Source organism: Populus trichocarpa, chromosome 12 (genome assembly GCF_000002775.5).
Source record: "Populus trichocarpa isolate Nisqually-1 chromosome 12, P.trichocarpa_v4.1, whole genome shotgun sequence".
Lineage (NCBI taxonomy): Eukaryota > Viridiplantae > Streptophyta > Magnoliopsida > Malpighiales > Salicaceae > Populus > Populus trichocarpa.
In genome coordinates, this window is record NC_037296.2 from 4,196,165 (window position 1) to 4,221,927 (window position 25,763).

At 31.4% G+C, this 25,763-nt stretch overlaps 1 protein-coding gene and 1 long non-coding RNA gene across 4 annotated transcripts; one reads left to right on the forward strand and one right to left on the reverse strand.

Annotated features, from left to right (window-relative positions):
- Positions 1-4,539: 4,539 nt before the first annotated feature.
- LOC112323500 (uncharacterized) lies at positions 4,540-5,223 on the forward strand. Its single transcript, XR_002976934.2, has 2 exons — positions 4,540-4,816; positions 5,073-5,223. It is a non-coding gene; the product is annotated as an uncharacterized LOC112323500 (long non-coding RNA).
- A 10,482-nt stretch (positions 5,224-15,705) lies between these two features.
- LOC7486720 (uncharacterized) lies at positions 15,706-17,890 on the reverse strand. Of its 3 annotated transcripts, none has more exons than XM_024582220.2 (3): positions 17,562-17,890; positions 16,995-17,220; positions 15,706-16,125 (listed from the first exon to the last, which is right to left on the reverse strand). In XM_024582220.2, exons 1-2 carry the CDS (start codon positions 17,791-17,793, stop codon positions 16,997-16,999), a joined length of 456 nt encoding a protein of 151 aa, XP_024437988.1. In that variant the 5' UTR covers positions 17,794-17,890; the 3' UTR covers positions 15,706-16,125; positions 16,995-16,996. The 3 variants fall into 3 exon arrangements, with proteins under 3 accessions (XP_024437988.1, XP_024437989.1, XP_002318515.1); XM_024582221.2 differs by having other exon boundaries at positions 15,706-16,157; XM_002318479.4 differs by lacking the exon at positions 15,706-16,125 and having other exon boundaries at positions 16,702-17,220; positions 17,562-17,880.
- Between the last annotated feature and the right edge of the window lie 7,873 nt (positions 17,891-25,763).

Sequence of the window (25,763 nt, forward strand, 5' to 3'; positions counted from 1 at the left end):
CTTCCCAACACACAACACCTCATTAGGAGGCACGACAAAGAGCCTCTGCCGTCGCCAGATGACGTCGCGGCGCGACCCCACGACAATACTCATCATGCTTTTCTGTATTTGTTTGTCATTAGAAAAATTAGTTAACAGAAAACACTTTTCAATCAAAGAAAAATTTGGTTTAGTTTTCAGGAAAGTGTTTTTCTTTTATTTTGGACGGAAAACACTTTGAGAAGTTGTGAAAAATTTAAAAATATCATATTACTTGCTGATTATAACAAATTTGGTCCTCAAACTTTTGATTGCTATATTTTTTTTTTTCAATTTCACACCTTAGAATTTGATTTAATTTGATTTTTATATTAACTTTTGTTCTTATTTATATGATTGTCATTTGCTTTTCTCTTATTATTTTTTAATTGAAACTTTTTATCTATCAAATTTGATCCTCATTCTTTTGATTGTTACTTCTTTTAGTTGAAATAATTTATGAAATTGTAATTATTGTTATTTTAATTTCATCATCTTTCAAATTTTTTATCTGTTAGATTTTATCTCTATTATTTTGATTGTTATTTATTTTATTTGAAATAATTTATGAAATTAGATTTTTTTCAATTTTATTTTCATTCAACTTTTTAATTTGTAAGATTAATTTGTTCCTTATTATTTTAATAAACTTGAAAAAAAATATTAATAAGTTATTTTCCAGCTTATTTTTCATGAAATAACTAAAAACTGGATAATATTTTTCAAATTATTTTTAATGACACTACCAAATATCAGAAAATAATTTACTTTTTTGTAATTTATTTTTCAAAAAAAATTATTTTACGGCAAACAAACAAAGCTGAAATATATGAGAGAAATTGTTTACATCTATTTAAAGATGGTCAGGGAATCTTTGGCGGCACAAAAAAGAAGAAGCTGAGAGTCCGAATTATGTTCACATTGAGATGCCCTTTGCGTACCGAATGTTTGTGGTCTTGCATAAATTCTTATAACCAGATTTTTAAAGGGAAAATTGGATATTTCACATTTAAAAAAAATTATATCATATGGTTTTTTAAATAATAATTATAATAATAAATAAAATAATATAATTAATCATATTTTCTATTATATTCTTTTTATTAATTAATGGCATTATTATTAAGTACTGGTGGATGTATTTTTAATTACATAATAATTTAGAGAATAAAGATAAAATAAAAATAACTTCGGAACCTACATTAACATTGAGAGGGAAAGGGAGATCAAGGAGGAGGTTTGATTTAAGGTAATGTTTTTTATATATTTTTAATCACTTTTGAAAAAGTGAATGTTATACTAATGGAGTCTTGAATTGATATAGAAAATCACTGGAAGTGATTTCACATGTTTTTGTTATATTAATTTGAAGTAAAAATGAAATTAAGGAATAAAAAAAAAAAAGATGGCAACTCTAGGCCACCATAATTTGGCATTCCAATCAGTATTATGATTGAATTTTGCTGTATAGATAAGTAAAAAAATAATATAGCACTCATGAAGTAACTAGTGGTGTTATATTAATTACTTTATTAGATTTAATTTGAAGAAAAAGACATTAAAGAACCATTTTATCCAAAAATTGTTAGTTGAAGTTTTAAGATATGATTTATATTATTTTCTAACACACCTTTTTAAGTGAAAGTTCTTTGGGCTTGAAATTTGCACAAATCTATATTATCTCGTGCTTAATTTTTATCAAATAGAATGTGATTGAAGAAATTCAAACTTGTATTCACTTGGTCAATAAAACTCTTATACCTTGTTAAATAAATATTTCACCCAAAAGCTTAAATTGTTAAATGATGTATTGAGATATGATTTATATTATTTTCTTTTAAAAAAATAAATATAAAAAGAAGAGAGAATATAAAATTCATAACCATCTCACAAAGTGGCGAGTTTCTTAAATGAACTCTTTGAATCGGTTTTAATATCTATATATTCGAGACATTTTGCGCTTCTTATTTTTTTAAAGCAATATTTTTTTCATGGTGATTTTTCATGCTTCAAAACTCCAAGTCTTCAATGAGTAAAGATAATCTTACTTCTCGGCCCAGTAAGAGAGCACACCTAACCCTGAGGGGTAGCTCAACTGGTCAGATCTTGAATTTGCTCCTTACTAGTCACGAGTTCGAGTCTCCTCAGAGCCACTGAAAGCTTATACAGTCGTTAACTTCAGATCTTGTGGAATTAATCGAGATGCATGTAAACTGATCCAGATATTCATATTAATAATAATAAAAAAAAAACACCTACTCATGATGCCATGGATAATTCTTTCCCCGAAATGGTTTGGTCTGTCCTGAACAGATTTTCCTAAGCTTTACCTATGGAGATGCAAACGAATTTTGATTGAAGATCTTAGAGGTTAACGATTGACATGTTTGCCCTTTTAACACACTGAGAATAATAAGGGATCAACGATGGACAAGTTTGCTTTCTATATTATGTTATGATTGAAATTTAATTTTGCAATGATTTATTTTTAATATTATATTATTAAATAAAAATAGTTTAAAAATAAAGTTGTTAAATTTAATGAGGTTTGTGATTTAACTCGTAAATTTAGTAAGTTAAACTGTGAAAATCGGGTCAATCTATGTCATCTCAAAATAATTTCTTAAAAATTTCTTGGAGTAAAACCATGAAAGGTTATTCTGGTTGTTTTTGAACCATAGTTATTAAACCCGGCCCGGGGGTTGACCCGGCCAAGGGGCCGGGTCCCGGGTTTCATGGGTCAACCCGGATTAACCCGGAAAAATTTAAAAAAAAATTAAAGTTTTAATATTTCATATGAAAAAATCCATGTAAATATAGATTATACATATTATGAAGTTTAAAAGAATATTTTAAAAAAAAATTATCCCACATTAAAAAGATATTATGTTAAGCTTTTAAGTTAAAGTATTTAAACTAAAAAAGTTTTTTATCCCACATTGAAAAAACATAACTTTTTTCTTGGAAACATAGAGTATATATACTAATGGGTTTCAAATCCCACATTGAAAAAACATAACTTTTCATGGGAACATAGAGTATATATATGAAAGGGTTTCAAATCCCACATTGAAAAGATAATATATTATCATTTTAAGTTGAAGTATTTAAACCAAAAGGTTTTTTATCCCACATTGAAAAAACATGATTTTTTTCTTGGGAACATAGAGTATATATACTAATGGGTTTCAAATCCCACATTGAAAAAACATGGTTTTTTTCATGGGAACATAGAGTATATATATATGAAAGGGCTTCAAATCCCACATTGAAAAGATACCATGTTATCCTTTTAAGTTGAAGTATTTAACCAAAAGGTTTTTTATCCCACATTGAAAAAACATGGTTTTTTTCATGGGAACATAGTGTATATATATGAAAGGGTTTCAAATCCCACATTGAAAAGATAATATATTATCATTTTAAGTTGAAGTATTTAAACCAAAAGGTTTTTATCCCATATTGAAAAAACATGGTTTTTTTCTTGGGAACATAGAGTATATATACTAATGGGTTTCAAATCCCACATTGAAAAAACATGGTTTTTTTCATGGGAACATAGAGTATATATATGAAAGGGCTTCAAATCCCACATTGAAAAGATACCATGTTATCCTTTTAAGTTGAAAGTATTTAAACCAAAAGGTTTTTTATCCCACATTGAAAAAACATGGTTTTTTTCATGGGAACATAGTGTATATATATGAAAGGGCTTCAAATCACACATTGAAAAGATACTATGTTATCCTTTTAAGTTGAAGTATTTAAACCAAAAGGTTTTTATCCCATATTGAAAAAACATGGTTTTTTTCTTGGGAACATAGAGTATATATACTAATGGGTTTCAAATCCCACATTTGAAAAAAAAAAAAACAAAAAAAAAACGGGTCTCGTCCGGGTTCGCCCGGGTCACCCGGGTTCCGGGTCGACCGGGTTTGGCCGGGCTGTTGCCACAGCCGGTCTTTTATTAAACCCTGACCGGTCCAGCCACCGGGTCGACCCGCCAGGCCGGGCCGGGTTTAATAACAGTGTTTTGAACTCGTCAAATCAACTAAATCAAGTTGAAATCACAATTTTAAAGAAATATTAAGATATTTGATTGCTATTTAAATTTAAAAATATTTATTTCTATTATCATATAATTAAATAAAAAATAAAAAAAATTGTTAAATAATAAAAAGAAACGTTTTCTTTTTAATTTTGTCTGCGTTTTGTTTAAGTTCTTACTAGAATTGTTTTCTCTTTAATTACTCTCTCATTATTATGCCTATCATCAGTGAATAGAGTGATATTAATTTTATATACAAAAAAATTCCGAGTTAAAACATGAAGAATTACATGGTCTATGGTCCATTGATTAGTGGGTGGCCACAATCAAACCCGATTTTGTTCTTAGCTCTTACTTGCTTTTATTCCCAGAACAGTTTTAGTGGGATTAATTAAGAAACAGCTCATATGATTTCGACACAAAATTCCTTTGCAGAATTGGAAATCCATGAATATAAAACCCTTGCCCTCTCTCTCGGTGTATTTCATAGCCTTCTCTGAAAGTTATAGTCAAAACCATGATGAGTATCTTCATGAGACCTCTCTTTCGTATACTTTTGTTTCTGATCCTTGCTGCCGGTGTTACTCTTGTGATTGCAACCAAGCAACCAAAATTCCGAGCAAGCAGCATGTATTCTCCACAAAGTAACCGTCCCGTTCAGCCATCAGGACCTAATCCTTGCAGTCACCTGCCCGGACCAGGCCAATGCAAACCTCCTAAGTGATGCGTGTTTCATGTACATTGCCCACGGTACGTTTTTCAAGGGGAAAAGGACATTTTTTTTTTACTTTTTGATAATTCTTTTTCTTTCAAATCTTGTGATTTGTCGTTAAATCATGTTAAATGGCTATGTTTTTACCACGTAGAAATATTCTCCCTCCCTTCTTATACCTCTTATTAATATAGACTATATTTGAGTTTTGCTTTATAATTATTATTTTTCTTTTAATTTCTGACGATCTTGTGAGCTCTCTGGATTTAGACTGACCATGTTTTTTCTCTTTAGTTTACATACAAATTTCAGGGATGATCATGTTCATGATGGAAGTGGAAATAAAGAGTGTGGCAAGTAGAGTTGATATAACGAATCCTTTAATTTGTACGCAAATTAATGATCATTAATAAATATTTCTTTCCCTAATTGGTGTTGGTTTGTTGATTTAATTTGGATGTTAACGATGCAATTATCATGCTGTTTAAAATTAATGAAGCTAAAATAGATTTTAACTACACCAGCTTAATGATAGCACCATGAATAATCTTATTGAAACTTGTCCTCCTAATTTTTTAGAGGGGTATTAATTTCAACTTTATCATATCTTTTTTTTATATATATAATCCGGGGTGTCCGGGTCAGCTTACGTGCACCACGATTAATTCCTGGATCCATTGTGTTGGGAAATTCCAGAACTCAAACACACACAAATTTACGTGGTTCGGCAACTTGCCTACTCCACGGAGCTACTGTCTTGTATTAATCACTCAAAGAAACAATACAAACAAAGGAGGAGGAGAAAACTCTTCTCGACTCAACTCCACTCACACAAGCTCTCTCTGCTGTTCTCACTTCTCTTCTGTTCTCTCTGTGTTTTTTTACACTCACACACGCAGCTCTTCACTGAGCTTATATGTATACAAGATGGGAGTAAAGGGGCATAAATCATGCCTTGATTTATGCCCACCGTTTGTGTCCTCCACCATGTGCCAAGTGGGAGATTAGGTATTCCCACTTGCATATGGTGGGACATTGTTTGTCTCCACTAATTAACAATCTCCCACTTGGAGACAAACAATGAAATCATCATTTATCCTTGAAGACCAACTGAAGTTTTACACAACTTCAGTTTATCAAGTGTAACTCCTTTGGTTAACATGTCAGCTGGATTCTTGCTTCCACAGACCTTTTCTAGCATCAGTTGTTCATCGTCTAGCAATTGTCGGATGAAGTGATATTTGATCTGAATATGCTTCGTCCTGGAGTGAAAAGCTGGATTCTTGGCAAGGAAGATTGCACTCTGACTGTCGCTATACAAAGTACCTTTTCCATTCAACTTGCCCAATTCCTTCAGGAAACTCTGCAACCATACTATCTCTTTTGCAGATTCTGAGACTGCAACATATTCAGCTTCTGTTGTTAAAAGAGCAACGATCTTTTGCAAGGTAGAACTCCAGGAAACAGCAGTACCTCCTAGAGTATAAACATATCCTGTAGTGCTCTTTCTGCTATCAACATCTCCTGCTAGATCAGCATCTACAAAACCTTCAAGTTTCAAACCACCAGCTGTGAAACTAAGACAAGTTTCCGATGAACCTTTTAAGTACCTCATGATCCATTTGACCGCCTCCCAATGCTGCTTTCTAGGATTGCTCATATATCGGCTTACAACTCCCACTGCATGGGCAATGTCTGGTCTGGTACAGACCATAACATACATCAAAGAGCCGATAGCTGAGGCGTATGGAATCTTATCCATGTATCCACTTTCTAGCTCAGTTTTTGGTGACTGATCTTTGCTGAGCTTGAAATGATTCCCCAGTGGTGTACTTACTGGTTTAGTATTATCCATACTAAACCTGCTGAGAACCTTCTTGACATACTCTGTTTGTGAAAGCTTTAGTACGCCTTTGTCTTTATCTCTGAAGATTCTCATGCCAAGTATTTGTTTAGCAGCTCCCAGATCCTTCATTTCAAACTGTTTTGACAACTGCTGTTTCAGCTTATCAATCTCCTCAATGCTGGATCCTGCAATCAACATATCATCTACATATAATAGTAGAATGATGTAGGAGTTGTCAAAATGTTTGACATAGCAACAATGATCAGCTTGGCATCTTGTATACCCGGAACTGCACATGAAGTTGTCAAACTTCTTGTACCACTGTCTTGGAGCTTGCTTCAAACCGTATAGGCTTTTCTGTAGCTTGCAGACTTGATGCTCCTTTCCTTGCATTGCAAACCCCTCTGGCTGTTGCATGTAAATATCTTCCTCCAAGTCACCATGAAGGAATGTTGTTTTTACATCTAACTGTTCAAGATGTAAATTTTATGCAGCTACTATCCCCAGAACAACTCTGATTGTTGTGAGCTTCACAACTGGAGAAAATATCTCAGAGTAGTCAATGCCTTTCTTTTGTTGAAACCCTTTGACAACAAGTCTTGCCTTGAACCGTTTACTTCCGTCATGCTCAGTTTTCACTCTGTAAACCCACTTGTTTTGTAAAGCCTTCTTTCCTTCAGGCAGTGTGGTTAGCTCCCAAGTCTTGTTCTTCAGCAACGAACTCATCTCATCCTTCATGGCTAACTCCCACTTGCTTGAGTTTCCATCTTGTAAGGATTCTTCATAAGTTAGCGGTTCACCACCATCTGTCAACAAAATGTAATTCAGTAAAAGTGTGAACCGTTGCGGGGGCTTTATCGTCCTCGAAGACCTGCGAACAGCTGGTTCAATTTGCTCCGCTTCTTCTTGTGTAGTAGCGGGTACAGATATGCTTGAGTCTTCTTGTAAAGGCTCTTGATTGTTGTTCTGCTCAGTAACATCGAGAAGGCCTTCTAATCTTATGAATTCAGATCTTTGTGGACTTGTATCTGAATCAGTCATATCTGTTTCTGCACTTGATCTGTCTTTGTACAAAACTTTCTCATTGAAGATCACGTTCCTGCTTCTGATAATCTTTCTGTTCTGATCATCCCAGAACTGAAATCCAAATTCTTCATCTCCATAACCAATGAAGAAACATTTCTTGGATTTGGCTTCTAGCTTGTTGCGAGCATCAGAATCTATATGCACATAGGAAACACACCCAAAGACCTTTAAATGAGAGAGTTGTACCTCTTTTCCTCTCCATACTTCCTCGGGCAATCTGAACTCCAAAGGAACTGATGGTCCACGGTTGATCAAGTAAACTGCAGTATGAACTGCATCAGCCCAGAATGTTTGAGGTAGCCCTGAATGCAACCTCATGCTTCTAGCTCGTTCATTGATGGTCCGGTTCATTCGTTCAGCAATGCCATTCTGTTGCGGTGTGCCTGGAACGGTCTTTTCCATTCTGATACCATTAACAGCACAATACTCTTTGAAACCTCTATCAATGTATTCTCCTCCGTTATCGGATCTCAAACATTTCAACTTCAGGCCTGATTCAGTTTCAACCATAGCTTTCCACTTCTTGAATGTTTCAAACACATCAGATTTATTTTTCAGAAAGTAGACCCATACCTTTCTGCTGTAATCGTCAATGAATGTGACGTAATACCGAGAACCTCCAAGAGATGCTACTGGAGACGGTCCCCATAAATCTGTGTGTACCAGTTCTAGCTTTCTTGGTCTTAAGGTCCTGCCAACCTTTAAGAAACTGAGCTTCTTCTGTTTTCCAAGAACACAACTTTCACAAATGTCTAGATCAACATTTTTGAGCTCTGGCAGCTTTCCCTTTGATTGAAGTATCTTCATCCTCTTTTGACTCATATGGCCGAGTCTACAGTGCCATAGATGTGCTTGATTTTCTGATTCAGTAGAGGCAATAATGTCTTCAAATCTTGTGGTCATATACAGGGTGCCGGTTTTCTTTCCACGAGCCAAAACCATTGCTCCCTTTGATACCTTCCACATACCTCCAGAAAAAAGAATTGAATGACCACTATCATCAAGTTGTCCGACTGAGATCAACTTCTTCTTTAGTCCAGGAACATGCCTTACATTTTGCAAGATCCATGTAGATCCATTCATTGTCTTGATTTGCACATCTCCTATACCCACAATCTTCATTGGTTGTCCATCGGCCAGATAGACTACACCGTGATCTCCAGCAACATAGTTTTGCATCATCTCATGATGTGGTGTACAGTGGAATGAAGCACCAGAATCAAGAATCCAATCATCAATTGGACTTTGTACAGCAAGAATCAAAGCGTCTTGCACCTCATCTGTGGTAGCGTTTGCAGAGTCAGCTTCAGGTTTTTTCGGTTTTATGCAATTCCTCATGAAATGACCAGGTTTGCCACAATTCCAACATTCAACCTGCTTTCTGGGTCCGAACTTGCTTTTACTTCTGTATCTTGATTTGGATCTACCTCTGGATAAGCCTCTATCCTGTCTCCTCCCTCGAGTGTTAATGTTGAGAGCTGATCCTGAACTTGAACTTTCACCTGAGTCTTTCCTTCGCACTTCTTCAGCTAAAATTAAGTCTCGAATGTCATCATATTTCAGTTTGGATTTTCCAGCTGAGTTGCTCACGGCTGTCCTCATACCTTCCCAACTGCTTGGAAGTGAAGCCAGCAAAATGAGTGCACGGATCTCATCATCAAACTCAATCTCAACAGATGACAATTGATTTGTGATGGTATTGAAGTTGTTGAGATGTTGTGTCACAGAGGTGCTTTCTGTCATCTTCAAGTTGAACAACTTCTTCATCAGGTGCACTTTGTTATTTGCTGAGGGCTTCTCATACATCCCAGACAAAGCTTCCATTAGTCTTGCAGTGGATCTTTCTTTTGTAACATTGTGAGCTACTCTTCTCGACAAGGATAGCCGGATAATGCCCAAAACCTGTCTATCAAGAATTTGCCAATCTTCTTCTGGCATATTTTCTGGTTTGCTCCCCAACAGAGGAACATGAAGTTTCTTCCCATATAAATAGTCTTCAATTTGCATTTTCCAATATCCAAAATATGTTCCATCAAATTTTTCAATTCCAGCTGCTTTTATTTCATCTGCCATTTTTACTACTTCTCCAATTCGAATTTCCCAAATCTGACCTTACAGATGTGTCCGGAACAGCCGAAAACCTTGGAAATGACACTGAGATCACCCCAATCGGACTTCGGATGGCTCAGATTTTAGCAATCAAAGTTTTGGATTAACGGACGGTGCAGATGCAGCCGCGTGTCAGCCAAAGTACCGCCTGCGTCGCACCGGATCAAAACCTAAGTAGCGGTTCTGATGAAGCCACGTGTCAGCCGATTAGGTCCTGCGTCACACCGTATCAAAACTCAGTAACGGTTCTGATGAAGCCACGTGTCAGCAGATTATGGCCTGAGTCGCACTGGATCAATACTCAAGAGTGGTCCTGATTTAACCACGTGTCAACTGATTGGATCCTGCGTCGTACTGGATCAAAACCCCTCAACGGTGATGATGTAGCCACGTGTCAGAATATCAGATTCTGCGACACACCGGAATAAAACTCAGTATGATGACGTGTCAGGTGACGTGGCAGTTGACGTGGCAGTTGACGCGGGCGCTGACCGTACGGATTTGCTGACGTGGCGGGTCAGCCCGACCCGTTTTGCAGAAACCGGGCGAAGATGGAGCGTGGCGCGCGTACGGCGCGTTGGTGCGCGTGGGCAGTCTGGACGTCAGCGCGTGTGGGAGCGTGTGGGCATGCAGGACGTCGGTTCTTCGCCGGGTTTTCAACAGTGGATTCGTCCGGTTGTCCTCTATACGATGGTATGTTCAAAAACACGTTTTGAGAACTTTGATTTTTGAGTTTGGATCAAACACCCTCTTTGTCAAGAACAAGCTCTGATACCAGTTGTTGGGAAATTCCAGAACTCAAACACACACAAATTTACGTGGTTCGGCAACTTGCCTACTCCACGGAGCTACTGTCTTGTATTAATCACTCAAAGAAACAATACAAACAAAGGAGGAGGAGAAAACTCTTCTCGACTCAACTCCACTCACACAAGCTCTCTCTGCTGTTCTCACTTCTCTTCTGTTCTCTCTGTGTTTTTTTACACTCACACACGCAGCTCTTCACTGAGCTTATATGTATACAAGATGGGAGTAAAGGGGCATAAATCATGCCTTGATTTATGCCCACTGTTTGTGTCCTCCACCATGTGCCAAGTGGGAGATTAGGTATTCCCACTTGCATATGGTGGGACATTGTTTGTCTCCACTAACTAACACATTGAACACCCTATAAGCCCAATAGACAGGTAAGACACCGCGGGGGTGACAGACGTGCACGCTGAGACTTGAACCTAGGATGCAGAGACAGGAAAACCCTGCCAAAATCGCTGAGTCACGAGCCTCGGTGCACTTCATCATATCTTTAAAAATAAATCTGGATGATTTTATGCCTTTAAAATTAATACAAACGACTTGACCTCTAACAATTCAAATATTTTATCACGATGATGTATAACATATTATAAATTATTTCAAAATAACAATTCAATATGTAAGAAAATTAATAATAGTTAGGGTAAATTACAATTAGCTTGCCAAAGCTACGTTATTTTTAATGGGAAAAAAAAGTTCTTCAATGAGTTATATAAGAACAAAATCTGGTTTGATTGACTCCACCCAACAATTCAATGGACCATAGGCCATGTAATTCTTCATGTTTTAACTCGGAAGCTTTTTGTATATAAAATTAATATCATAATATATAATGAGAGAGAAATTAAAGAGAGAACACAGCTCGTAAGAACTTAAAGAACACGCTGGAAAAGTTGAGGGGTAACACGAGGGTGCACGGGAGACAAAACTAGCATATAGTTGAAATAAAACACGATAAGTGGATCAAACAGGCAAGAAAGGGCTTGATAAATATGAAAACTACGATTCGAAACTGGTGCAAAAAAAAAGTTTAAAAAATATATATAGAGGGCCAATGTCCAGAAAAGAAAAGGAGCAAATTTAAAATTAATAGAGCTAAATTAGATTTTATAAAGAAAACTTAAGAGGAAAATTGGCCCCAAAACCAATAAAATTATATAGTTTCTCAGTCTATTAGAAAGATTAGAGTTCTGATTGCAGTGACTGGCAAAAAACAAAAACCTCTTTTCACAAGATTTAAGTTATGGGCTGCCAAAAGAAGCAGGAGTCAATTATTATACCCTGACTGCTGTACATAATTTTAAAATTTTAAATAATTTTTATGATGAATTATATATTTATATATAGGTCTCTTTGTCTTTTCTGTCGCTGAATTTTTCGAAAATTTTATTTTTTTATTGCTTTAAATTAAAGAAATGGTATTTTATTAAAAAAAAATATTTTAATATATTTAAGAATTTTCTCAGCAAGGCAGCAACAAAATGAATTTTATGATAAGTTTTTGGGAGATCGGGGCAAAGAAAAAGAAAAAGAAAAAGAAAAAGAAAAAGAATTACAGGGCATTTCTTTTTGCAATCACTTCATTGAAATTCATCACTTGAGGCTAATTAAGGTGTTACAGCGCCTTGCCTCGCCTAATTAACATCTATAATCCTTCTCTATAGAGTTTAAAGATTATAAAAACGAAGAAACATTGAAATAAATAAAATCCTTATCTATATCTTGGGCATAAAAGTTGGAGTGTGAAGGATGGACTCATTATTTAGTGAAATGGCTGACGCCATATGGGATCAATGCCCACAAGTGGCTCTTCAATGATTGGTTTGGGAGCTTTGAACAGATCCCCTTCGCCTCCCAGATCATATTCTGAGATAGTGGTCTGAAGTAGGTTGCTCTATGTTAGACAGAATAGCCACCAACAAACAAGATGACATAAGAAAATTAGGTAACCAATTATTTTATCCTTAGTCCTAAGGGATTCTTAAATAGGTTGGAAATGAAGTCTTGTTATATGTTATAACTCAATCCGGTAAAAGTGCTGATTTGTGAACACATGTATACAGCAGTAAATAAACATGCACAAGTACGTACATGGATGTAGGAGGTGTAAATATACATTTTTTAGGAAAATCTACAGATTTTAAAAGCATGCTAAAGTGATAAATCACTATATTAATCCCCGAAACTCATCTAATGATAAACAATTTAAAGTGTTTTTCTTTGTTACTTTGTAGTTAGTATCTTTGAGTGCTTAGTTTTTCTGCCTTCGTATCAGGACTTTCCTGTTTCAGTTGCTTTTAGTTTAAATGGATGTTTCATTAATGAAGAAGAAACCATCTAATCATGGCCTTTCAGTAGAGTTGAATGTGTTCATTTTCGCGAATGAACCATTCATTGTGTCAAGATCCAACAAATCCAATAATTAGGGTTCTAGAATTCCTCCAAAGAAAGGGCAGGAGAAGAGACCTCACTGTAGCCTGTTAAGACCGAATTTTCAAGACAGATGAAGTGATTTCTTTATGAGAAGAACACTTCACAGCTCAACTCAAGAAAAGATTCTTTAAATGGCTAAGCACCTATGACTCAAAAGATCACTAGCTTATTTGCATAAATACCAAACATTTTTAGCAAAAGCAAAGATCTAATGAAACTCTTTCAAGGTTAATTTTCTTTTCACCTCCTTTATACGAGTTTAGCTTCAACATCCAAGAGAAAGAGAAAGACAGCCAAAAAACCAATAAAATAGAGGTGGAGAATACTCTCTTTTCAACTAGATTTATAAAAGTTTTTTTTTTAATTTGTCATATATTGTTTTTTCTAATTCAACCCTTATTTTTTTTATTTTTCATTTTCACCCATAGCTCTTTTATTAAAATTTTATTGGTTTTCAACTTTATCCTTCAATCAAAGTTTATGTTTTATTTTTTTCAATTTAGCCCACATTTAGTTGATATTTTTTCTTTTGTTAAAGTTTTTTTCTTTTCAATTTAACCCTTAATTTACATACACTTAATATTTTGATATTTTTAGTTATTATTAATAATTTTTATTTATTTATTTATTTATTTACATAGATAATTATTAGATGTTTAGATACATTTTTTAATTTAAACTTATAATTTTTTTATATAAAAAATATATGAAAACTTAAGTTTTTTTTTTTAAAAAAAAAAAAAAAACTTACGACCCGCTGCAGCGAAACGCGGATAATTGTAATCCTTGAAAATGAAGAAGTTCAATGGTTTGAATGAGACGATAGAAAAGTAGTGGTTGTTTAATCACGCCCGCGTGCGCACTAATTTTGACGTGGAAAACCGACCGTAATCACTCGCGGTGAGCTAATGAAGTCAGAAGGGTGTTTTAGATACGATGCCATGCTAACCTTTTCTATGCTGCTGTGCTTAATGACTCGTGTTTTGCTCACTGATTGGCCTGTCATGCACACTTGCTTCGTGAGCTTTTTCTTTCATCTTCTGTCCCATGTTGTAGTAATTGTATTTTCTAAGTTAGCGTAAAGTAGCTTGCCCATCTTCGAATGTTTCCACTTGGATTTCGTCCAAGCAATTTAATGGATTTAAGCAATCTGTGGACTCTGCGTAGTAATTACAATGGCCTATAGCTTAGGTGTTTAGGAGAGAGACTATGTTATTCCACTACACCACTAAACAGTTTTATCTATTAAATTTGATTCTCATTCTTTTACTTATTACTTATTTTATTTAAAATAATTTATAAAATTTTAATTATTATTATTTTAATTTCTTCATCTTTCAAGTTTTTATTTTTTATTTGATCTCTATTGTTTTGATTATTATTTATTTTATCTGAGATAATTTATGAAATTATATTTGTTTTCAATTTCATTCTCATTCAACTTTTTAATTTGTAAAATTTGTTCCTCATTATTTTAATAAACTTGAAAAAATTCCAAAATAAAACATTAATAAGTTATTTTCCAACTCGAAAGTATTTTCCAACTTATTTTTCATTACACTACCAAACATCGAAAAATACTTTCCCGGAATTCACTTTCCCTAGAATTCACTTTCTAAAAAAAAATTACTAGCCAAATTCACAAATAAAATTGAATCCATACACATATCATTCTTAAATCACCAATTGAATCCATTAATCCCTACAAGTTGGGATCAACAACATATATAGATAACAAAAACAATAAGAAATTAAAAGAAAAATGACCAAATTGAAATTATTATTTTTATTATCATTATTGAAAAAACAAAAACGATAAACTTGAATTGAATGATAAAATTGAATTGAATGATAAAATTGAAAGGCATAAATTTTGACAAAAGAGCAAAGGAAAAATAAAGTAGGACCAAATCGAGAAAAATTATATATACAAATTAAAATTGAAAACAAATAAAACTTTAATGTGAACAAAACAAGAACTGTAGTGCAGCTGAGATTCAAACAAAGAACTGTAGTGCAGCTGAGATTCAAACAAAGAGTTCAGTTATCAAAACAACAAAGCTTGCAGCAACACTTTGCACATATGCTCTGCCCTTAGGCCTTTCATGTGAACAAAATCTTTCATTTCAATTATATATCCAAAATATAAAATATAAAATAAATAGCAAAACATCCTCGAGGATAAGAAGAACATTAGAAGAACATTTGCACTCATCACAACCCTTCTTAACTGACGTAGAATTTTACTGAATAAAATCATCATATAAAAATTCTAATTCAAAATTTTATTAAAGAATATTTTTCTTTTCAAATGGTCTACTAAAATATAAACTAAACAACTATAGTTATACCACTTCTAGGTCATCCTTGAAAAGAAAAAAGTCCTAATAAATAATTATATAGTTATTATAGAGATTTCTAAACTAAATAGAAAAAAAAAATTATAAAACATAATATATAATTTTATAAAATAAATAAAAATAACCAAGGAAAAATAATTTTCCTTAAAACCTCCTACATCAGCGTCATCAAGTTGAAAAAGCTCACCCTCCATTGTCTAGATCTGTTGGATGCCTAATAAAAAAAATACAATTCTATTTATTTTGTTGAGACTCAACCTTTAACTTATCAATAAGAACATTATTGATGACATCATCAATCCCATTACTCTTATTGTTTATTATGCTATCATAATCACCATTAAAATAAACATCATAAATTATTGGAGAACATCAATCCACATCTATCTCATTATAAATAGGATCACCAAAATCTTCATTATTGGTCCAATTCCAAATATCAGAATAAAGACCAAAAGCAACAACCAGAGATCAAAATCCATTATAAGAAATCCCATGATTTGAACCTATCAGTATAGTATACCTCTGCTCTCGCCTCTAAAATAGTTTTCAAAGCTGACCATGGATCTGTGATTACTCTTCACATGATCCCTCAGGTTCATCACTTCCACTAATTGATGGGTTAATTTTACAATCTATCTCTACATATCTTTTATCACCAGTTCTTGAATGCCTTTCCCTAGGGGAAACCTCCTCATCCCTACAACACAAGCACTTCTTGTTTTGCGTCATCTTCCAGCCATGATTATTTCAACACACAACACAAACCACTACAAATCATTGGGTTTTAATACCAACATGGACAAAAACGACATAAGAAAAACAGCAAACACAAGCAACATAGAATGCTCTACCAAATAAGATCACCACGCAAAAACCCTATTTCAAAATTTTAATACTGTATATTTTCTCTTTGAGTGATCTGCTGAAATACAAGCTAAACAACTATATTTATACTAGTTCGAGGTCTACCTTAAAGAGGAAAAAAGATCCTAATAAATAATTATGAAGTTATTATACAAAATTCAGCCATGATTATTTCAACACACAACACAAAATGCACGCCAGGAATCGTTGGACTTTGATACCAACCAATGACAAAAATGACAAAAAAAACAGCAAACACAATCAACACAAAATTCTACCAAATAAGATCACCACACAAAAATCCTAATTCAAAATTTTAATACTAAATATTTTCTCTGAGTAGTTTGCTGAAATACAAATTAAACAACCATATTTATACCAAATCTTGGTCTACCTTAAAGACAAAAAAAAACTAATAAATAATTATAAAGTTATTATAATTATAAAGATTCCTATACTTAATTAAATAATACAAAATTATTAAACATAATATTTAATTTCCTAAACTAAATAGAAAAAAAAATTATTAAAGAAAATAATTTTCCTTATAACCTCCTACATCACTATGATTATGCTCTTATGCTCCTGCAGTTGTAGGCATTGCATAACAAGAAACTACAAATTTTCAACCACAAGATTCCCTGAAATAGGCACATTAGTCATTCATTACTTATAATTCTCGCAATAACAGCATCAACATACCATCAATCTAAGTCATCACCATCCTCATCAGTTTCACTCCATTTATCTTCAAAATCAAAATCAAATTCTTTGTCCTCAAAACCATTTGTAGGAGATTCTAGATTAAGTTGTTCTATCAACTTCTCATCCGGGATCCCTGCCAGCTTCCTCTTTATAATTGCTTCGAAAATCAATGGTAGTGACTCATCTTCACCTTCGTAGTACTTCTCCACCAGCCTTTTTATCTCTGCAACCCATATAATCTCACACTTCAGTTTTTGACAACATGACTTTCAATCCACAAACCCAAAACAAATGGCCATGCATTCCATTCTCAAAAGGTCACAAATTTGCAACATTGAACACACAAAAGAGTCATTCTTTTTCAAAATCATCGATGAAAATTGAACTGAAAATGCAAAAACACAAGATTACAAAGCTAACAAAATTCAGCCTAAAAGTCTAATCTTTATATTTTGAAACTAAAACAAGGAGATATTTTCATGCACATACAATTACAGTCCAAATTTTTTTCCTTCTCCAGCATTTTTCCACAAAAACCAAAACCCATTTTCAATTTTACCCTACCTTGAGTGCTGAGCTCATCAGCATCTTCAATGGAGCCATTCGACTTCTGGGTCTGGGTAAATATTGCTTCACAGGATGAGTCAGACTCAGAAGAGTAGAACCTGCTGAGTCTAGAACGAGTGGGGACAGTGAGTTGAGCAAGTGATGGGCTAGGGTTAGGGTTTAATCTGGGAGGAGATAGAAGGAGCTTTCGAGTGCAGACAGAGAGATTTGTCAGTAGAGCTCTCTTCATGGTGGGTATTTTGGAGCCAAAATAAATTAGGGCTTTCAGGCAAATTTAGGGGTTTTTGAAAATATATGACTCTAGTATTGTGGATCTTAAATCTTGGGCTAGCTTCAATTTCGAAAATTTGGGTCCTATACTTCACAAAGCTACGTGAGAACTAGGCATGAAAGCCCAGCCTCGCACAAATAACATTATATCCTTTTCTTCTCTGTTTTTTTTTTTTTTCATTGCATTTTTCAACCGAGTATGTGCATGTATCAAAACTTCATTTAATCTTTCTTTTCTACTAATGGTGAAAGCATTACCGGGTCTTAAATAAATTACCAATACTTTGACAATTACGTTTATAAAGAATATTTTGATATAAAATTAAAAAGAGAAATATAGGGCAAATAAAGTGTTACAGTTCATCAATCAAGAAGGGATAATGCAGAATAGGATAGCTAATATTGGAAGCAGCTTCTTAGAGTTGGCTGGAGTTGGGAAGCTTGCTTAACAGGTGATAAGTGCATGTTTGTTTTTGTGCCTCAAATGGTGTTTTTTAAAAGTTTGAGTTTTTTTAAAAAATTAATTTTTTTATATTTTTGGATTGTTTTGATATATTTGTTGTTAAAAATAAATTTTTAAAAATAAAAGATATTATTTTAATGTATTTTCAAGTAAAAAATACTTTAAAAAACAACTATTACCATAATATCAAATAAACACTAAATTTATAAGGATCAGTTAAAGCAATTCAACGAGTTAGCTTAAATTGTTAGTTAGTGGGAGGTTACTTGTATATAAATAACATAATGTACATTGAGTAAGATTAACGTTAACTTTTAATCTTTATTTCTTCTTCTCTACTCTTTGCTTCTCTCAAAATTAAATATCAACAAAATTATCATTAATTCTTTTGATAATATAAATTTATTTTTATCAAAGAATTACAAGAATTGTAAACTATTATAATATAAACTGGCGGATTCACCAACAAAACTTGTGTGTCAATGATTCTATCAATCAATCTATTGGTGATACACGATCTATTATCGGTAGTTAGTCCATCGATGATCTATTAGTGATCCATCAGTAATATATTTTAATGTATTGGCCAACAGAAAAATGATCAACACCTATTTTTTTTTGTGAATATTCTGTTGGTGTTTTCATCGACATTTAAATTACCGACTAAATTATCAATGGACATGAAATACCTGATGAGACTAGTAGATGCCAAAAAATATTTCATTGGTGATAATAAATTTTCTGGTTGTGCAAATGGAATTTCTTGTACTATCTACTTGATTTTGAAATAGTAAATCTTTTCCTTGATTGAGGTATAAGTTGTGGATTATATTAGATTATTTATCTATGTTATGTACGTTGTAGATCAAATCTAAATTTTTAAAACTTTAAAAAAAATTTATATGCATTACCAGCATGTTTTCATGAAGAAAAAAATAAATTGTATATGAACTGACTCAATATAATCAATCGATTTGATAAGTCTAAAGATAACCAAGACAACTTGAGAAAAACATAACTTGACAAAAAAAAAATTTAAGATGATATTTTAAAAAAACATATCAAGACGACAACATATTGAATCAATTTAGAAACAATCAACCTAATGTTGAAGAATTAAATTGAAAAAAAAATTAAAAATGATTAAAACAAATATGAGTCAATTCAGATTAACCTAGTAAACTTTGATAATGACAACCTAGTAAACATAGTAAAATCGATTTGACAAGTCTAAAGACAACTTAGACAACTGGATAAAAACATAACTTGACTAAAAAAATTTTCAAGATGATATTTTTAAAAAACATTTCAAGACGACAACATATTGAATCAATTTAGAAACAATCAACCCAATGTTGAAGAATTAAATTGAAAAAAAAAATTAAAAAATGATAAATAAATAAAAGACATGAGTCAATTCAGATTAACCTAGTAAACTTTGATAATGAAATTGGAATAACCTAATAGAAAATAAATCAAAATAACTTATCAAGCTTATTTCCTAACCAACCCAAGGATGAAATTGAAAAAAAAACAATTAAGAAAATGACAAAAAAAACCCGAGTCAACCGGGGTTAATGTACCAAACCCTTAACTTAAGTCATGAAGCTGAGATAACCTCATAGTAAACAAATCAAAATAAATTGTGAAATTTAATTCTCAATCAACCCAAATATTGAAGGATGAAATTGAAAAAATCATTTACAAAAAAGAAACCAATAAAAATTCGAGTTAACTAGGTTAACCCGTAAAACATTCAATCCAAGACATAAAACTGGAATAACTTCATAAAAAACATATCAGAATAAATCATAAAACTTAATTTCTAGTTAATTTAATATTAAAAATGAAATTTAAAAAATGAGATTAAAAAATATATTATTATAATAAATAATATTTTGTGATTACCTGGTTACAATATTTTTCCCTTCTCAATCAGTTTTTGTTAACGAGGAACATCATTAATTAAGTGAAGCAATTTTTTTTATTTTTTTTAAAAAAAAAAAAAAAAAAGTGAAGCAATTTTGTATGTACATGTGCAGGTATTAAAACTTATTTATCAACTATTTAATCACATGTCATCGCAGGTTAATTAAAAGAAATAAAAAATATTGAAACTACATCTTTGGCATTATGATTTTCTTACCATTATATAATTATTATAATAAATTTTTAATTAATTTGTTTAAAATACCTTGTAGACTCTCAATTATATTACGTATATTTTAGTTCTAAAGGAAAATGAATTAAACTATATATATTTTAAATAAAATTAATAATCATATAATTGGCTAAAAAAGGGTTGTTTAGTGGTTTATAACCTACGTACGTGTCCAAGTTTTAAACTCTCATCATGAATATAGAAAAAACATATGATTATTATATAATTTTTTATTAATTTAGATCTAAAAGCTTATTGTTTTTCTCTACTTTTTTATTTAATTTACTGCTAACTAGAATTTATCATGCACCCACTAATTAAGATAATTTAATTACTCAATTATTTACATGCATGCACAACATTAACTAGAATGTCACGTAAAAATTCTATTTTGAACATTTGCACGAGAGGGTGTTGAAATAATTTAATTAAATAGGAAGGGTGGAAATGATCATTCTAACAAAAAAGAGAGAAAATAAATAAATTAAGTAATCTACATAGACAACTTTTTCCACAATTATGAACTCAATAGGAAAAAAGATTGAAGCCAAACAGAAAAAAATGAACGAAAACTAATATAATAATAAAAAAAAAAACTAAGTAACGTAGGTTTAGTTCTAATTAAAGGAAAAGGAATTAATTAAACAATATATTTTTCAATAAAATTAATAATCTTATAATTAGCTACTAGAGGGTTTGTTTAGGGGTTAATAACCTATGGCCTAAGTTTTAAACTCTCATCATAAATATAGAAAAAACATATGATTATTATATAAATTCTTTTTATTAATTACCGTAGATTGAATTATATTAATTAATGACAAGGAATAATAATAAAATAATAATGAAAGTTATAATGAAGAAAAATATATAGTTGGTGAGATTTTATTAATTATTAGATCTAAAAAGTAATTATTTTTCTCTTCTATATATATATGTTAGAATCTTTATTTAATTTATTCCCGACTAGAATTTATCGTGGACCCACTAAAGATGATTATTTATTCAATTATTTACACGCACAACATTAAGTATAGGATGTCACGTAAGAATTCTATTTTGAATAATATTTATTAAAATAGGAAGGTTAGAAATGATCATCCCACTTGAGGAAAAAAAATGAATGAAATAATCTACGTAGACGACTTTTTCCACAATAATTAACTCAATAGAAAAAAAATTAAAGCTAAAAAAAAAATATTGAAATAATCTATGTAGACAACATTTTCCACAAATACAAACTCAATAGGCAAAAACTCGAATCCAAATGGGAAAAAAAATATTTTGAAACTAAAATTGATCGGTAATATTGTTGTAGTTATTTTTTAATATATTTTTTTATTTAAAAATGTATTAAAATAATATATTTTTATATTTTTAAAAATTATTTTTGATATCAGTGTATTAAAATAATTTAAAACTACTAAAAAAATATTAATTTAAAATAAAAAAATAAAAAACATTTAAATTTTTTTTAAATATTTTTAAAATACAAATACAAACATACCTAAATAAAAAAAGTTACTGAACAAGAAATCAGAGAAGGCTTGGCATATAAAATCACCCCACAACTAAACTCATCTCATCCTTGCTTCTCTTGCATCCTCTCGAAATTAACTTAAATTATTCTTGAACAATGAATTACGTAAGTCGCTTTGATGAATTGCTGGATTTGAACGCCTTGCATAATTGGCCCATCAAGAAACAACTAACAGCTGAGGATGTCAACAGCGGACGACTCATCTTGTCTGTTCATGATGTTGAGAACTACATCATGCCAAGACTGCCGGCTGATAAGAGTGAAAGACTAAGCAAGCACTGTGGAAGGACTGTCATTGATGTGTATGATGTTGAGAAGGAACATAGGTATAACATGGAGCTTGTAAGAAAGAAAAACGGGCGATACAGACTGGAGGACTGGGATCAGGTTGCTTTGCCTAGAGATATTCAAGCCGGTAAGGGGATCGGAATGTCTTGGGTGAACGGAATGTTGTGCTTCAGACTACTTTCCGATCAGTAAGGGAAGCTAATTAACTCCTGATGAAATAACGTCGATCTTACGGGATTGTGTCATGTGAATTTTTTTATTTGTTGCTTCCAATTTCCAACATTATGATTTCCTATAGACAGCAAAGCAGCTTTCTGATGATCAACAATAACATCATCATCATACAATTTCTTTGATTATACTTCTAGATGTAATTAAGAAATATAAAACTAGAAGAAGCCTGTTTAAATATTTAATTACATTAGAAGGCAGCCATTGTTAATTCCCTTTGGTCGATCTCTAATATGCTTTAAACATCTTCATGCTGTTATTCTCTTTTCATTTCTGAAGCAGAGTTGTGTTTCTTCAGTTTTATGATAGATTTTTACAAAGTTAAATTGGTTTACCCTTTTCTCTTACCCTTGAATGATGCGTAAGTTTTGGGAGTAGGTTAATCACTTTCCTGTCGATCTATGCCATTGCTATTATATTAATCAACTTTCTCGATTAAAAGTCTTTTGAATTTAAAATTTATACAGGTTTAAACTACCTTGTGTTTAATTTTTATCAAATAAATAAAGATATTAAGATTTGAACTTGTGACCATTTGATCATCAAAATTGTTATACTTTTGAAGTGATGAAAGAAAAGAGATTCGAGGGTATTGATTGGACATCCATGAGATCAAGACAAGAATAATTTAAACTCGATGACAAGTTCCTTCAAACCCATGGAGACTAGTGTAGAAGGATTTTTAGGGGGTTTTATTTATTTTCTTAGTTATTTTTATTCCTATTTAGTTTAGGAAAATATATTTTTTTATGGTGTTTTTTTTTTCCTGATTAGTTTAGGAATCTTATTTTCCTTAGTTATTTTTTTTCTTATTCAATTTAGGAATCATTCAATTTAAGAATTTTATTTTTTTCTTATTAAATTTAGGCTTAGGCAAGTATAAATATGGTTGTTATTGTTGTTTAATTTGTATTTCAAGAGACTACTTGAAGAGAAAATATTATGGTTTTTGTTTGGTGACCCTATTCAGTATAATCTTGTGTTGCGAAACCTTTTTGTCTTTCTTATATTGTTTCTATCTGCATCACTTGGTATTAGAGCATGAGTAGAGTAGACAACTTTTTCATCGAAATGAATATGATGTTGAAACTGAAATTTGTTATGGTTGCAATCTTTTCATGGATTGGAATCAACCATCAAAATTCAATGAGAATAAGAAAAATGACTAAAAGAGAAGATTTTGATGAAAAAATCTTTATATGTTATGATCCTGAGTATGCAAAATATAAATATGTTTATGTTATTCCAATTGATCAGATGAACTCTGATCTTCATAGTAAAACCATGCATGAGAAGAAAATCAAATTAAATATGATTCTGAAAGTTATTTTTAATAAAGCATGTTATGGAGAATATGTCTGATGACGTATACTTGAAAAGAATCATTTTCTTAAACGATTTGAAAGATATTTATTATATGAGTCTGTATATTTAATGAAATTTTATAGATATTTATCAAATAATATAACACATTTTCTTAATTAACAAATCAATTCTTTAAACTTTATTATACAGTGCATATAAAAACTTAATTCTTTAATCAATGTGGAATAACTTAATTTTCAAATTTGTTTATTTAGCTATGTATAAAATACTTACAATGTAATGCAATAGAAATATCAAGAATACAATGAAACTTTCATTATCATATAAAAGAAGAAAGAGGATGTACTGATAATTTACTCTCTAGTACTATAAATATATAGTTCGCATGCCTCTGCCTTGTTGCAAGGGATCAAAAAATATTTAAACATAAAAAATAATGTTGAAGTCTCAGGGAGTTTTTTCTTTATTATTTTTTTTTTTGCATTGTTATTATACCTGAAAATACAAATGTTTTGAAATTTTTATTTTTCATTGCAAAATAAAAGACTAATATAAAAATTTAATAAAATAAATTAAGAATTATATATATCGACAAATGATACCAAATTTGTTGATTTAAACCAAAAATTGAGTCAAGAAGTTGAGTAAAAGATGCATATTAAAATATTTAATCTTGTGTCATGTGTAGTTTTTTATTTTTTTTACTTAATTATAGAACAATACTTTTTTTGTTAAAAATGTACGTCATTTTTAATAAACACATATTTCTAACATCTAAAATCAATTTTTTTTTATTAAATTATCTATTGTTTGTCTTAGCAAATGCAAGGTTTTTAACTAGAATTATTGTTTCTATTAAAAAAAATTATGATTGTTAAAAGCAAGTTTTTTTATATAAAAAAAAAACTATCAAAATAGCATGTACATATTTTAAGTGTGATTGAAAGTTAAAAAAATCATACATGTGATAAAATCATGTTCAAAATCTATTTAAAAATTTTAAAACAAAAAAACTATTTGAATCGAATTTTTATAATTGAAAAAATTTATTAAAATTCAAATAAAATTTTATAATATTATTTAAAAACCCTGACAAAACTGAAAAGTGAGTGAATTAGAATGGTAATCGTTTTTTAGTGCTAAAAAAACCAAAGAAAAAAAGAAAAAGGAAAAGACAAAAAGCCCCACACTCTTGACCTTGCTTTAATTTTTTTTATTACGTCTACCCTTTTTTTATAAAAGGATTAAAGCAAACGACAAGTCATCTTTTGCGTCATACGTGTCATACGCTTGCCTAGTTTCTGGTATTCAAAGTGGCTAAGAACTAGGTTGAAAAGTGAGCTTTTGTTTTTTAACCAAACAACTCATTTTCACCTAAAAACACTTGAGAAACACCCAACAAACCTCAATAGACTTGCTAAAATGAGACCACAAATCTTTTCAAGCCCTAATCTATTTTTTCTGGCAAAATGAGGATTAAAAACTATCATCATCACACTTTTCTCGTCGAATAGAATAGAATATTTTGAAACAAAAAACTTGACCATTTTGGTTGTTGGAATCGCGACAACCAAATACTTTTTCTTTCTATCACTGTTTTCCAGTAAGTCTCTCTTGTTCATGAATTAAAAAATAACAAAACTAAACTTTAGAACCCAAGTAAAAATTTGTTAAGTTTTGGGATTAGTCATGTATTATTTTTGTGTCTTACATTTCAGATTTTTTTAAAAAAAAAATTATAAGTGTATAATAATTTCAAGGCTAATTTCATCCCATTAGACTAAAAATATATTAAATTGAAGAAGAAGAAGAAGAATCCAGTTTATTTAGTTGTTTTTGGGTAATTACAATTACATATTTACTAAAGCATGATTAACACAAAACATACGGAGATAGATAGACAAAATGAAAAGGGGATTT

What these genes read in the sequence shown, in the direction of transcription:
- LOC7486720 (XM_024582220.2), bottom strand. Translation starts at nt 17,793, where the DNA reads ATGAAGAGAGCTCTACTGACAAATCTCTCTGTCTGCACTCGAAAGCTC. An exon ending in TGATGAGCTCAGCACTCAAG is followed by an intron (nt 17,221 to 17,561) that starts GTAGGGTAAAAT and finishes TATGGGTTGCAG; the next exon opens with AGATAAAAAGGCTGGTGGAG.